The 14527-nt window shown below is 49.4% G+C and overlaps 4 protein-coding genes across 4 annotated transcripts; 3 read left to right on the plus strand and 1 right to left on the minus strand.

Annotated features, from left to right (window-relative positions):
• Positions 1-844: 844 nt before the first annotated feature.
• ABOM_005382 (tubulin alpha chain) lies at positions 845-2544 on the plus strand (the record flags this gene model as incomplete). Its single annotated transcript, XM_022532511.1, has 6 exons — positions 845-869; positions 958-998; positions 1078-1104; positions 1176-1251; positions 1312-2266; positions 2322-2544. 6 exons carry the CDS (start codon positions 845-847, stop codon positions 2542-2544), a joined length of 1347 nt encoding a protein of 448 aa, XP_022389448.1.
• An 860-nt stretch (positions 2545-3404) lies between these two features.
• ABOM_005383 (EF hand domain protein) lies at positions 3405-7554 on the plus strand (the record flags this gene model as incomplete). The annotated part of the gene is made up of 6 exons (XM_022532512.1): positions 3405-3417; positions 3537-3691; positions 3779-3902; positions 3985-4161; positions 4235-7455; positions 7525-7554. The coding sequence occupies 6 exons, from the start codon at positions 3405-3407 to the stop codon at positions 7552-7554; spliced, it is 3720 nt and encodes a 1239-aa protein (XP_022389447.1).
• A 781-nt stretch (positions 7555-8335) lies between these two features.
• On the minus strand, positions 8336-11354 carry ABOM_005384 (plasma-membrane proton-efflux P-type ATPase; the record flags this gene model as incomplete). Its single annotated transcript, XM_022532513.1, has 3 exons — positions 8336-10573; positions 10635-10865; positions 10935-11354. The coding sequence occupies 3 exons, from the start codon at positions 11352-11354 to the stop codon at positions 8336-8338; spliced, it is 2889 nt and encodes a 962-aa protein (XP_022389454.1).
• Positions 11355-12520: 1166 nt separating this feature from the next.
• Positions 12521-14522, plus strand: ABOM_005385 (uncharacterized protein; the record flags this gene model as incomplete). Its single annotated transcript, XM_022532514.1, has 10 exons — positions 12521-12551; positions 12644-12747; positions 12804-13065; positions 13121-13151; positions 13209-13290; positions 13353-13390; positions 13444-13541; positions 13603-13997; positions 14098-14263; positions 14329-14522. 10 exons carry the CDS (start codon positions 12521-12523, stop codon positions 14520-14522), a joined length of 1401 nt encoding a protein of 466 aa, XP_022389453.1.
• Between the last annotated feature and the right edge of the window lie 5 nt (positions 14523-14527).

Raw genomic sequence — 14527 nt, forward strand, 5'->3', positions numbered from 1 at the left:
CATGGCAAAGATTTCAGTACGTTTGATTAATGCTTTTGCTAGACAGTCATGATTTTAATTCATGCACAGCCAGGTAGGGTAGACTGGCTGTATGTATATATGTAGTAGATGAGGTAGATCTGATGTAGACTGTTAAATCCCTAAAAACCTTAGAAGGAATGGATTCAGTGTCAATACAAACTTACTATCAATTAGAACATTGTGTAGCAGTCTCGGTGACCAGGTATAGAGCACTGCGTGTCTGAGCTCTAATTGACGTGAGTACTTAACTACTTCCTGTCGCAAGCTGTTCGGATCCATCATAATGCAATACAGCTGCAGGAAGAAATGCCGTCATTGACACGTGATCGACCCTTGCCGTGGACTAAGCCTAAAGTGATAGCTGAGTCAGCGGTGGGCTGGAAGGGCGGTCACGGCATGGGCAGGGCCAATCAGAAAAGGAGTTGTGGACGACGCGACCCAACGGATGGATCAACAACGAAAAGGTGGAAGTCCTGCTTTTGGGTTGACAGCGCATCGCAAGACCACAACAAATTGACCGATCATTCGGCTTGGGCAATTGTTTAATTGATCCCCTTAGTCTATTTTTCTCCTCGTCAATCACCCCAAGGGTTTGTTCTCCTCCCCCATTTCCTCCCACCGGTTCCCCTTTCCCTTTGTTTTGTTTCCTTTCCCAGGTGGTGTTTTTTTCGTTTACTTACCCCTGAAACTTCCTTACAGATCAGGGCATTTTTTCCCCCTCTAAAGTCCTTCCACATTCCACCCACTCCGTTTCACACACCCCCCTCCTTCCAATCTTAATTCCTTTGTCACTCCGACATTCGTCCCCTTTAGACTCGACAAGATGAGAGAAGTTATTAGTTTGAACGGTATGTGTTTTCTCATCTTTTCCTCACACCGCCCCCTCCACGGGAGTCGGTCTGTTGACCGTTACTAATTGGTTTTTTACGTGTGCAGTTGGTCAGGCTGGTTGCCAGATCGCCAATTCTTGCTGGGAGGTACGAAGATAGAAATATACTAGAAGATAGAGGTGATCGGAATGTGGCCACTGAAACTAACAATATGGTTCTATTCTAGCTCTACTGCCTTGAGCACGGCATCCAGGTATGTGATCACGATGACAATCCATCCATCTTCATCTCAATCGGGCAGATAAACTAATCGGTATACGATAGCCCGATGGTTACCTGACCGAGGAACGCAAGAAGGAAGACCCTGACCATGGTTTCAGCACTTTCTTCTCTGAAACTGGTACGTCGCCTTGACTTGTAGTCTTGCCGCCGAACTCTCTAACAGGCCATGGTATCTTAGGTCAGGGCAAGTATGTTCCTCGTACCATCTACGCCGATCTGGAGCCCAATGTTGTCGATGAGGTCCGCACTGGCACCTACCGTACCCTTTTCCACCCCGAGAACATGATCACTGGCAAGGAGGATGCCTCGAACAACTATGCCCGTGGTCACTACACCGTTGGCAAGGAGATGATCGACCAGGTCCTCGATAAGGTTCGCCGTGTGGCCGACAACTGCGCTGGTCTCCAGGGCTTCCTCGTCTTCCACTCCTTCGGTGGTGGTACTGGTTCCGGTTTCGGTGCTCTCCTGATGGAGCGTCTGTCCGTGGACTACGGCAAGAAGTCCAAGCTGGAGTTCTGCGTCTACCCTGCCCCCCAGAACGCCACCTCCGTTGTTGAGCCCTACAACTCCATCCTGACTACCCACACCACCCTTGAGCACTCCGACTGCAGTTTCATGGTTGACAACGAAGCCATCTACGATATCTGCCGCCGCAACCTTGGCATCGAGCGCCCCAGCTATGAGAACCTGAACCGCCTGATCGCTCAGGTTGTCTCCTCCATCACCGCCTCCCTGCGTTTCGATGGTTCCCTGAACGTGGATCTCAACGAGTTCCAGACCAACCTGGTCCCCTACCCCCGTATTCACTTCCCTCTCGTTGCCTACGCCCCCGTCATCTCCGCGGCCAAGGCCTCCCACGAGGCTAACTCCGTCAACGAGATCACCATGTCTTGCTTCGAGCCCAACAACCAGATGGTCAAGTGTGATCCCCGCAATGGCAAGTACATGGCTACCTGCTTGCTCTACCGTGGTGATGTTGTGCCCAAGGAGACCCACGCCGCCGTTGCTACCCTCAAGACCAAGCGTACTATTCAGTTCGTCGACTGGTGCCCTACTGGCTTCAAGATCGGTATCTGCTACCAGCCCCCTAAGCAGGTTCCCAATGGTGACCTTGCCAACCTCAGCCGTGCTGTGTAAGTTCCCTGTCTTCCCCAGTGTGCAAAAAATAAGAAAGCTGACCAGTCATAGCTGCATGCTGTCCAACACCACCGCTATCTCCGAGGCCTGGTCCGCTCTCGACCACAAGTTCGACCTCATGTACTCCAAGCGTGCTTTCGTTCACTGGTACGTTGGTGAGGGTATGGAGGAAGGTGAATTCTCTGAGGCCCGTGAGGACCTGGCTGCCCTCGAGCGTGATTACGAGGAGGTCGCCAGCGACTCGCTGGAGGAAGAGGTTGAGGCTGAGTACTAAGTCTAAAACACCGCTCGGTCAGCATTTCGGCCATGGTTGTACTCAACCATGTGATCGGAAGCTGATAGTGATGGTTTCCGAGTTGTTGTGCTGGGGACAGGCGTTGGCCAAGGTTATGTGATTGAACTGCCTGCAAATAAGAGAGAAGCTTGGATTAGCACAGACTTTGTTTTCTTTGTCTGATATATTTTTAATATCCCTGAAATAGCGATGAATTTACCGCTCCTTCCATATGTAGCTTTTGCACGATAGAATATGATTAAGAATGCAAAGGTGTGATTGAATAGTAAAACTGTATTAGTATACCAAGGACCACCAGGAACAAGACTGTTGGCTTCCAGTAGCGCACTGACTGAGTAAATGAAGACAAGTTCATTACCCTGTATCCTTCATGCAAGCAACTCCGCCATGGGTCGCTGCCTAAGCTCCATACTACTAGTAGTTGGGTTGAGGGTGTCTGACCGCCCGGCAGAAACCCCCCCGGACCCAAGCCTAAGCTACGGAAGTAAATGAACCCAATCCCTCATTTCTCCCCCTCTAAGTGAACGCTGCGCTTCTTCCAGCTTGTTGCAAGCTCTCTCGGCAACCCTATCCCGTCCATATTTACTTGCTTGCCCAATCCTTTAACCCCGTGTTTCAAAGTGAACGTGCTATCTTTTCTACTATCGCAACTCGATCGGGGCATTAATTCCCGCCATTCCGTCCAACTTTACCTCATCCAGAAGGCAGCGCTTTGACCATCCATGCCCGTGGCATCTTCTGGATAAGTTGGCAACCCTGAAACGTTGAAGACCCCTTGTCGAGCATCCCGGGAAGATTGCTTAGAAAGAGGGGAGGCTTGTTCCTCCGGAATTACAGCTATGGCTGACAATAGTAAGTCTAGCCAGCAATGACGCAACTCAGATGCGGGTGGGAGAGCTCTCAGGGGATGGGTGCACCCCGTATACGATGGATACACCGGAACTGACGGGTTTCCTTTTTACTTCCAACAGCACGACACCCGAACCTCAATCTGACTCCTGAGGAAAAACGCGTTTTCTATCAACTCTTCCAAGCCGCCGACACAACTAATCTGGGTGTCATCACTGGCGAAGTCGCCGTCCCCTTCTTTGAGAAGACCAAGTTAGCCCCCGACACTCTCGGCTTGGTACGTCGATGCACAACGAGCTCCACTGCACACCCCTGGTCTCCTTATGGAAGAACCCTAGCTAACAATATCTGGGGTGTGCTGTAGATATGGCAAATTGCGGATAGGGAGAATCGCGGTCTCCTAACCCCCGCTGGGTTCGGTGTTGTCTTGCGGTTGATTGGGCACGCTCAAGCCGGCCGTTCCCCGTCAGAAGAACTGGCTTTACAACGTGAGTCACTCGCAGCTGTTTAGTTTATATTCTTATAGAATGTCTGAGAGCATGATGTTGACTACAATTTTCACCAATTAAGCCGCGCCGCTGCCCAGGTTCGATGGCATTCAAGTCGATACGTCTGCCCCCCCGCGTGAGGCAGGCGCAACAAGTCCTCCGCCAACTCCTGGAGCATCGATTCGTGTTCCCCCGTTGAACCCAGATGATGTGAATAAGTTCCTGTCGCTGTTTGAGAAATCGGATGTCTCCAGGAGTGGTGTTCTTTCAGGCATGCAGTGCCCACGCTTCATGAAGGGATAGATCTCAGCTAACCATGTAAATAATTATAGGCGAGATCGCTAAACAGATTTTCGAACGTGCAAGGCTGCCCAATGAAATCCTTGGCAGGATATGGAATCTCGCAGACACCAAGCAACGTGGTGCCTTGGATGCGACCGAGTTCATCATTGCCATGCATCTTTTGACCTCCTACAAATCAGGTGCAATGAGAGGAATTCCTCAGACTCTACCACCAGGTCTATATGAAGCTGCTGCGCGAAGGGGATCTAGCCGTGCCTCCATTGGTTCCCGTCCGGGACTTGATGTTCCCCCAGTGCCCGCAATTCCCAAACAATTTACTGGACCACAACGGACGCAGAGCCCTATCAACAGGCCATTTGGGTCCCCTATTTCAGCACAGTCTACCGGTGTGGATTGGCTGGTCACTCCCCACGAAAAAACACAATTCGATGGTATCTTCTCGACCATCGATTCGGCAAAACTTGGCAAAATCACCGGGGACCAGGCTGTGACTTTCTTCATGAATGCGCAACTACCTGAGGAAACCCTTGCTCAGATCTGGGACTTGGCGGATATCGATGCTGATGGACAACTAACGAAGGATGAATTTGCAGTTGCTATGTATCTGGTTCGTCAAGTACGCAGTGGAAAGGAGCCGCTTCCACAGGTTCTGCCTCCAGCTTTAATTCCACCGAGTATGCGTCGCCCTAGTTCTGCTCAGATGGCCCCGGCTCCTATACCTGCGCAGGCTACGGGTATGGCTCAAGCACCTGCTCCTGCACCGGCTGTTCGGTCGGCCGCAGATGATCTGTTCGGTCTCGACTCTCTCTCAGCCCCGACTCCGGCTCCAGCTCCTGCGCAGGTACCCCACTCTACAGGTGGTTCGAATGTACCATTCCAGATGCCTGCTTCCCCAACATCTCGAGCATCCCCACCAAGCAATTCAACAACCTTCAAGCCTTTTGTCCCTACCTCGTCCTTTGGGCAAAGCCTTCAACCACAGACGACCGGTGCCTCATCCGGTGTTGGCCCCACTGCTCGTTCACCTGCGTCACCGTCGGATGACCTTCTCGGAGATAATGATCCTGAAGAGTCCAACAAACTGACACAAGAAACAACTGAGCTTGCCAATCTTTCTAATCAGATAGGCTCATTGGCGAATGAAATGCAAAACGTCCAGGCTAAACGCACCTCAGCGGAGCAGGAACTATCTCAGACGTCTCAGCAAAAGCGCGATTTCGAAGCTCGGCTTTCTCAGGCCAGGACAATGTACGAGCAAGAGGTCAAGAATTTCAAGGCTCTCGAAGAACGACTTAATGCGTCTAAGGCCGAGACCAGCAAGCTACAGCAGGAGTACGCGTTGATTGAGGGAAGCAGGCAGGATCTGCAGAACCAGTACGAGCAAGTATCTGCTGCACTCACTGCTGATCAACAGGAAAATGCAAGTTTGAAGGAGAAGATTCGTCAGGCGAATGCTGCTGTCGCTCAGCTTAAACCGGCGCTCGAAAAGGCCCGTTCTGAGGCGCGACAGCAGAAAGGTTTGGCGGCAATCAACAAGAAGCAGCTTGCTACTGTAGAAGGTGAAAAAGAGAAGCTGCAGGAAGAAATGGATGGTCTCTCGAAGGAGCAAACCTATGAGCCAGACGAGAGCGCGGCTGCAGCCAGCGCCATCCCTAGAGTCAGCAGTCCAGCTGCCTCAACAACTAGCCAGAACACAAACCCGTTCTTCAAACGCCAGATGACCGGCTCTAGTGAGAGCAACGCTCTGTCGCCCCAGGTCTCAAATGATCAGCAGCGTGCTTTTGATAGCCTATTCGGCCCATCTCTGGGAACTCCGGTCAACACAGCCACACCGCCGCCGCCAACGTCCTTCCGTGCTGATTCTCATCCAACTTCAATCAAGTCCGCAACCTCTGGAGCACCGACCCCGTCAGCGTCCCCTCCACCGCCCGCGACTGCGTTTTTCAATGAACCTCCAGCCCCGCCCCAGTCTAGGCAGCTCACACCAAATGTGCTTCCATTTGGCGAGGCACAGTCGGCGACCTCCTCGACGATGGTTTCGCCACCTGCTAGTAGATATGATACGCCAGATTTGAGTACAACTGCTCAATCTGGGGCTAGCGAGGCTGGGCCTACCTCTGCATCCGCGTTCGATGAGTCTGAGGAGTTGAAGCAGAAGTTCCCAGAAATTCCCGGTGCAACCGAACAATTTGCAAATGCCGCTGTATCGCCTTCCAGTGAAGACAAGCCTGTGGAAAAGAAAGATCCCAGCTTTGATGAGCTTTTCGGTGGACCAGCGCATCAGCGTTCAAAATCTCAGAAAGAAAATGATTTCGAAGAAGCATTCGCCACTATGAAGCAGGGCACTGTCCCAGACAAGACCAATGGTGCACCAGCTGTCTCCGAATTTCCACCCATTCGTGAGTTCGATGATGATGACGATGATGATGACAGCACAGATAGCGAGGCACCCATGGGATTCGACGATAGTTTCACCCCTGTTGCCCCCCCGCAAAGCCAGGTAGCATCCAAACCTCCAGCTGCGGACTCGCAGCAAAGCCCTCCCAAGTATGAAGAAAGTGTTGAGAAAGAAGCCGCCGGGGAAGCTCCTGAGTTTAATGGTCTTTTGCCAAAACGTGAGGACCCCACAGCTTTCCCTGATGCTCCTCATTCCGGTGAATCAAGCACCGGAGCACCAGTTGTTCACGGGGAACCGCAGCCTGAACCCGTCAAGGAGACAATCGTGCCTCCTAGCCAGAAGCCAAGTGCCCCGGATTTTGAGGCGGCCTTCGCAGGTCTTAATCTAGCACCCGCAAAGGAGAGTGAGGATGATGACGACTTCGAAACTCCCGATAATAAGAATAATCACGACTTCGATTTCTCTTTTGACTCCCCAACACAACGGAAGGCATCCTCCCCTGGTCCTAGTGCAGGCAACACCGCTTCTTCGGACTTCTTCAGTTTTGACCAGAATGTCGCCCCTTCATCCCCTGGAGGTGCCGCATCCCCATCTAACTCCAACGACAAGTCCCAGACCCATGATTGGGAAGCGCTGTTTGCGCCACTTGACAACGTCCAGGGTCCTGGTGCCGCCAATGGCACTAGCACTACTACGGCAACGTCCCCAACTGGCCATGATGGAAAGGCACCAGGCTGGGCTCTCCAGACCAGCACAGAAGATGACCAAATTCTTCAGCGCTTGACCGGCATGGGTTTCCCTCGTGAGGAATCTCTTGCCGCATTGGAGAAATTTGATTACAACCTTGACAAGGTAAATCCACTCATCACCCCGAAAATGCAATGCCTACGCACAGTTAACTAACAATCATCTTCTTTTCAGGCAGTAGATCACCTGACATCGAAATCTTAATACTCTCCTTTTCTTTCGTTTCTTCTCCACAACCATGCACATAGTTTTCCCTTTACTCACCCACTCGCTCGACTCTTTATCTTCCTTCCTTTTGCCCTTTCTTTTTACCTTACTCTGTATTTGATCTATTGGTTGGCTTGCATATCGTTACTGCTGTCATGTATATTCCCCAGCGGTACTTCCTCAACCCTACCCATGTAATGTAACCCCACATACTTGTTTGACAGAAAGAATATGAAGCCGGAGGAGTGATGGACAGATGGTACTATGGACCTGGGTAAACCTGAAAATTCTCCGCACCAGCATCAGACTAGGTCCGAGGTAGTTAATAATTTTACGACATAGTTGCAATCATGATCCTAATCTATGGCTTCAATATAGACGATGTAGCTTCAGTTACGATGATGCAAGCATTATTGGACTGCGAAACGTCTGCTTCCTTGCGCCACAGAGAACACTTCATATAAACATGGCACTTTTCTTGAATATAACGATTTGTCACAATTTAGAGTTGCATAACATCCACCATACCTACAAAGTCTTCGCTGTGTTCCAGATAAAAAGTGAGGGACGGTTTGTTAATAAAAAAAAGGATGGAGAGAGTGGCCAAGAAGGATAAATGCTGAAGGACCACACTCGTAATTGTTGGGCCGATAAAAAAGAAAAACGAAGGACAAAAGATCAAAAGAAGGCAACGATTCTTTATAAACAGCTACGTAACCATATGAGCGCTCAGACACAGTGACTGCAATAGCTTCTATACGTGTAGGTCGAGTATCATTCAACGGGGGGCTTCGGACCCAGTATCGGTTCCGTTCAGTGAACTTTTCTCATGCAGTGTTGAAGTTCGTTGCATTGAAACCACTACCTCCAATAAGCAAGACACCCAAAGTAAGACCAGTAAATGAAGAGCAGCCTTACCGAAGTCTTCTTTCTGTCGTTGTCTAGAAGCTTTGCTTCCGGGCCATCTCCCATTCATGATATTGTCAAAGCCCTTGGAGTCATGTAACAGGTAATATAAACCACCCATCACGCAGAACACACCGATTGAGAATACCCATGTACGGACGACGGTGACTATGGAGGTTTGGCCTCCTACAAACCATCCAAAGAGGCAAAAGAAGGTTGCCACCAGGTCTACTACCAGGATAGCTCCCATAAGTTGCCAGGAAGGGACTGAGGACCAAAAGGGGCCTTCCGCACGTGTGATAAAGATAAGCCAATTCTCAGTTAGCGAGATTTCTAGGAATAAGACTTCATCTCGTTTCCCAAAGTTTTGCACGATGCCTCCCTGTTCACCACCGGACAACATGGTGGATAGCGTGACCCAAGTGCCTATCGTTAGAACAATCCCAAGGAGGACAGACATTCCCCATAGCCTAGGTAGGTTCCACTTCACAGGTGTTTTCGAATAGGGCGCTTTATCATAAGCTATAGCCAACGTGGCAATGTCGGCAAATATAGCAATGAAAACCACAAGCTGTATGTTCAAGCTTTCGTTCATAATGGCTATCCAGAGTCCCAGAAATATCTCGAGGTGCAGGGACAGCGCAATTCGATACACCACATAAGCGTGCATACGATGAAATATTTGACGGGACGTTTTCAAAGCATCAATAATCGCAGATAGGCCAGGTGCTAGAAAGACTATATCAGCTGCAGTACGGGCTGCGTCTGAGGAGCCTTCAACTGCAATCCCGGCGTCGGCTTTCTTCAGCGATGGAGCGTCGTTGACACCATCGCCGGTCATTGCCACTAGGTAGCCTCGTTGTTGGAGGATATCAACAACATTATATTTGTGTTGAGGGAAGACTTCAGCGAATCCATCGGCGGCTTCGACGAAGTCATAGACCTGGGACCCAGGCATTGTTCCGTTTCCACCGAGGCCAAGACGTTCGGCGTTATAAACATTTGTGCCCAGTCCAAGTTGGCGCGACGTCTCACGGGCAATCCCGGCTGCATCGCCAGTGAGCATCTTGATTGACAGGCCGAGCGACTTGGCTTCATGTATGGTCTTTGCAGTATCATGTCGAGGAGGATCTGAGCATGGCATTATGCCAAGTATTTCCCATTCACGTTCACTGCACTTTCGAGCAACACCGAGTGAGCGAAAACCACGCACCGCAAAGTCTGCCACTCTATTCATATAAGCCGCCTCTACCTCCTCCGGTATTGGGTGGTCCTTTTTGACTGTCTTTAGCACAAAAATAGGAGCTCCTTTCATGCAAATGATTCGCTCACCCTGCGGAGACTGTACTACGGCGATGACTTTCTTTGACACTGGATCAAATGGGAAGAATTCAAGCTTTTTATACTGTGTGAGCGCATTTTTCGCCTCTGGATAATCCTTGAGTGCTTTTAGGAAAGCTCTGTCAATAGGGTCCATACCCTTCTTCTTTCGCGAAGCGGCCAAACAAGCTATGAGCATTAGATCCTCTGAGTTCACACCAGGAACAGTGTAGGGCTCCGCCAAAGACAGTTTATTCCTTGTTAATGTACCAGTCTTGTCGGAACACAGTATCTCAACACCAGCTAGCGACTCAATTGCGGAAAGCCTTTGGACAATGGCCTTCTTCTTGGCTAGATACGCTGCCCCCACTGCCATTGTTGTAGTTACCACAGCAGGCAGGCCGACAGGCACACCGATCATAGTAATGGCCAAGGTAAACTCCAAGATGGTGACGATACCATTCGAGCGGTAAAAGGATGATACCCAAACGACAAGAAGAGTCATTATCACGAGTACAAGCAAGACAATACTGATACCGTTCAAAACTTCGGTGAAATGTCCTGTTCCGGATGCGGCGGCACTAACCAGGGCAGCGGCACGCCCTACGAAGGTATAGTCACCAGTAGCAGTGACCACAAGACGAGCATGACCATGCTTCACAGCCGATGATGAATAACAGGTATCTCCATCGGTTTTATCAACAGCTAAAGATTCGCCGGTGATTCCAGACTGGTCCACTTGAAGGACGTTACTCATTAAGACCCGGCCATCTGCGGGGATTATGGTGCCCTGCCCGCGGTTAGAACGTTAACATACTAGAGGCGCACTACAAAGTTGCATAACGAATTACCTCTTCGATTTCTAGTATATCTCCGGGCACCACATCTGAAGCATCCACTTCGATAAGGTGACTGTTGCGCAGTACGACAGCTTTGAGGGCCAACGTTTTCTTCAGTTCATTTACAATGGAACCAGCCTGAAAGTCTTGAATAAACCCGACAGATGCGTTGAGTATGAGTAGAGCACAAATCACACCGAAGTCAACCCAGTCTCGGAGACCAACTGCTAGGATTGCAGATGTCTATGCCCATGGCGTATCGAAGAGGGCTTATAAGCGAAGATCACCAATGTGAGGGCCAAATATACGTACCTCCATCACAAATTGTACAGGACCAATGAAGTATGAGAGAAATTTGAGGACTAGGTTTTCTGTTTCTTCTTTCATCTGATTGAGTCCATACTTCTTTCGACGGAGTAACACCTCGGGCTCGGTAAGACCTGTACTGGGGTCTGTTTGAAGCAGTTCCTCCGAGATACAACAGGGTTTGCTTTTTTCGTCTTGTCCAACGTCATTAAAATCGAGATTGCCGTCTATAGACTCGAGCTCGTCGATAAGAGCATCTATGTCCTCAATGTCTTCTCCATCCTCCGCATTCTCGGTGAATGATTTGTATTCAGCCGATGCTCTTGCCACGAACTGTTCCTTTGGGTCCACATAATCTTGGCTGGAAGACGCTCCATCACCGTGAGGGGCCCCCGTGGTGTCCAGGCCGTGCTGAATACTAGGCATTGGGAACTCTGTGAAAGGCTGATATAAGTTGTTAAGATGAAAGGGATTTGCTATGGGTTATAGATATGTTGTTCGTATTCAATAGAATATGCAAATGATTCAGTGAAGAGAGATGCGGGCCTCAGATAGAAGCCTCAGTTATAATTAAGATTGGGAAGAACAATCAGAAAGAAAAGGGGGGAAGGGGAAGAATAGTAAAGACAACTCGAGGTAAAGAAACATATTTGTATCATACAAATGGCAAGAACGACGGTGGCGTCCCTACCTCGAAGAATTTACCACGGCCATGCGAGTAATTGTTAAATCGAAGTGTAGTATTTGGAGAAATGGATAATTTGCCAGAGTCCTCTTTGAGGAATAGTGGATCAGGTGCTTCCTTCCATAGCCCCCGATTCTGCCATCTACGTGACTGCCTTTGCTTTCCATCTTATAGGTTATACCGTACCGCATAGTAATCATGATACGCCTGTTGATGATATACTACTCATTAATACCTCGAAATGAGACAGTTAATATGCAGATCGCGTTGAGGGATATATAAAGAAAAAAAAATGAAAGTGTTGTGTCGTAGAATGGATGCTCTATAATGAAGAGGTTTTCCAATAGGGACGAGAGAAAGATACATTCTGAATGCTGAATACTAACTTTCCAAATCTACTACTCCGGAGAGGGAATGTGTATAGGGTTGCTCCTCCAATCGGAAGCTGGCGCCGCTGACATAATCCCAACCAAGACGTCATGCTTTCAAAAATACCCCAAACCAAATCGCCAGAAAAACTCCTACGCGGACTCTTGAACCATGACCGTCACCTTTCAACCCATTGGTTGATCTTTAAACAGCTGTATCTATTCGGTTACTTATGCGCCTTATGCTCCACTAGAGCTTTTGTGACCCTTCGTTCAACTCAAGAGGGCCTTTCGGATCTGCCAACCACGGGAAATCCAGCGCTATTGAACATACCCGTAGTTACCTTTGACACTACCGATTACGATTACCACTGGGGGCTGTCTGATAATGTTGCATATCTTGGCATTCAAGGAGTTCCTGGTCTATTCTACTGATACTTGAGAGAACAATCTGCGACATTATCTTTTTGACTCACTTTTTAGGGTGCAACGCAGTTTTATCGTCTTGATCAGTCCATCTATAGTATAATACAGAAAACATGAACAGAGAGATACCAGGGTTCTACTACGGTAAGTAGGTAGTCGTGTGTCACAACGCCTGCCCACTCAATCTTACTTCATATGCTTCTCTTTTCTCTTCTGATACTGATATCAAAACCTAGACCCCGAGAAGAAAAAATACTTCAAGGTTGAGGCGAGCCATAAAGCTCCAGCAGGAGCCCAATACTCCAAAGATGCTGTTAAGCGCAAACGCAAGGATCAGGAGGTCTGTACCACCAGCACAGATCCTATTTTGAGTTCTTCGTTATTGAAACCTCGTAGAAACGCCAACGGAAAGTCCACCTCACTCGGAGGATAGCAAAGGAAAAAATTAAGAGAGCAGCATTCCTAGCCAACCCTCTCATTGGGGCAGAGCGAGAGATTGGAACCCAGATTGTAACTAAAAGTGCCCGGCAAGACCAACGGGGTTTGTTATATGCTGGCCAACTTCGCCGAAACCAGTTGCACCAATTTGAGCCCTGGCCGGATGAATACTCCATCAAACATGTATTGCGCAACCAACGGTCCGGGATTCTGGTCGCTAGTGAGTTGCCTGATTATTGTGTCGTACTACTACCTCAGCTGCTAATTGCTTCAAGGCGGCCATCGCGGTGGTGAATCTTCTGTTTCGTGAGCGAAGCCTTTCAGTGCGTGGCGGCTGGCTTTCAAATTGCTAACCGCCACCAGAATATGCTTCCCAGACTGCGATCAGGAAAACTGGACTTACAACCGGACCATGGAACGGGTGCTCTTCAAAGAACCCTATAGGGTATGTTACTCACCTTTTGAAGATTATAATCGCTAGACAGCAGCTGATGTGATATGCTCCAGCTGTCTTCCATCTCGTTAAGTCATACTGGATACTTACTGTAGGGCAAACCCTTTCAACCAAAGTCCTGCTCAGTATGGCTGACCGCATCAGAGCGACAATGGATAGCGGTCCAAACGGCGACTCATTCCTCGCACCACGAATGCTTCCCGATCCCGACGAGGGTGGCGATTACCGCTGGCCTCCAAGCTGTACGTTTCTCCCCTAGATACATAGCGCAATGAGAACAAAATTGACGAACATCGAAAACAGTTTCCCACCCAGTCCGCCTCCGCATGGCATCATCGCTATGGTGCTCCGCACCCTGCCCCGTTGGCACCATGCCCTTTTTCGCGATTGGCACCTCAGACGGGCTCCATACATTGGAAGGCTTCGGAAGCTACTGGGCCCTATCAAAGAAATCATTTGCCAGTGATGTATACACAGGAAAACCAATCCTTCATCGACGGATGGATTCCTCCCACGCCCTCGTTACCAGCGTGGAATGGCTCTCCGCCCAAGTCATCGCCGCCGGACTCAAAGACTCGGCGATATTCCTCCATGACCTTCGCAGTGCCGGAACGGCAACGAGACTCCAGCATTCGCATGCCGTCACTAAAATCAAAAGTGTTGATCCATATCGCATGGTTGTGGCCGGAATAAACTCAGTATGCCCCCCTTCGTTATCGACTTCTCCCCGTGGAAATCTACATGTCTGTACATTGAGGTAGGACAGCTATACTCGCAGAGCAACTGACACAAGAGCAGCTGAAAATGTACGACATCCGCTACCCAGCCAATGGCCTTCAACGCAACCCGAATCCCAATAGCAAACACCACACCTCGACCAAACCGTACCTCAGTTTTTCAGATTATTCACCCGAGGTTATACCCGACTTTGATATTAGCCCTGAACTGGGTCTCCTAGCAAGTGGTTAGTCTCATATCCTCCTTGTCCTTCTAGCGGAGGTCACTGACTGCCAGATTCGTCATTCACAGCGTCCGATGAGCGCAAGATTCAGCTGTTTTCACTTCGAACCGGCGAGCAGGTTTCTTCACCTCTATCGAAATACCAGTACGATCATTGCATCTCCTCAGTTTGCTTTGAGTCAGGGAATGGATCTTTGCATGGGCCACAAACTCCAAGCATATTAGTATGTGCGAAGGATACGGTGGACGAATGGATTTGGTGAAGGAA

Source organism: Aspergillus bombycis (assembly GCF_001792695.1).
Source record: "Aspergillus bombycis strain NRRL26010 chromosome Unknown contig00039, whole genome shotgun sequence".
In the NCBI taxonomy this organism is placed as follows: Eukaryota; Fungi; Ascomycota; class Eurotiomycetes; order Eurotiales; family Aspergillaceae; genus Aspergillus; species Aspergillus bombycis.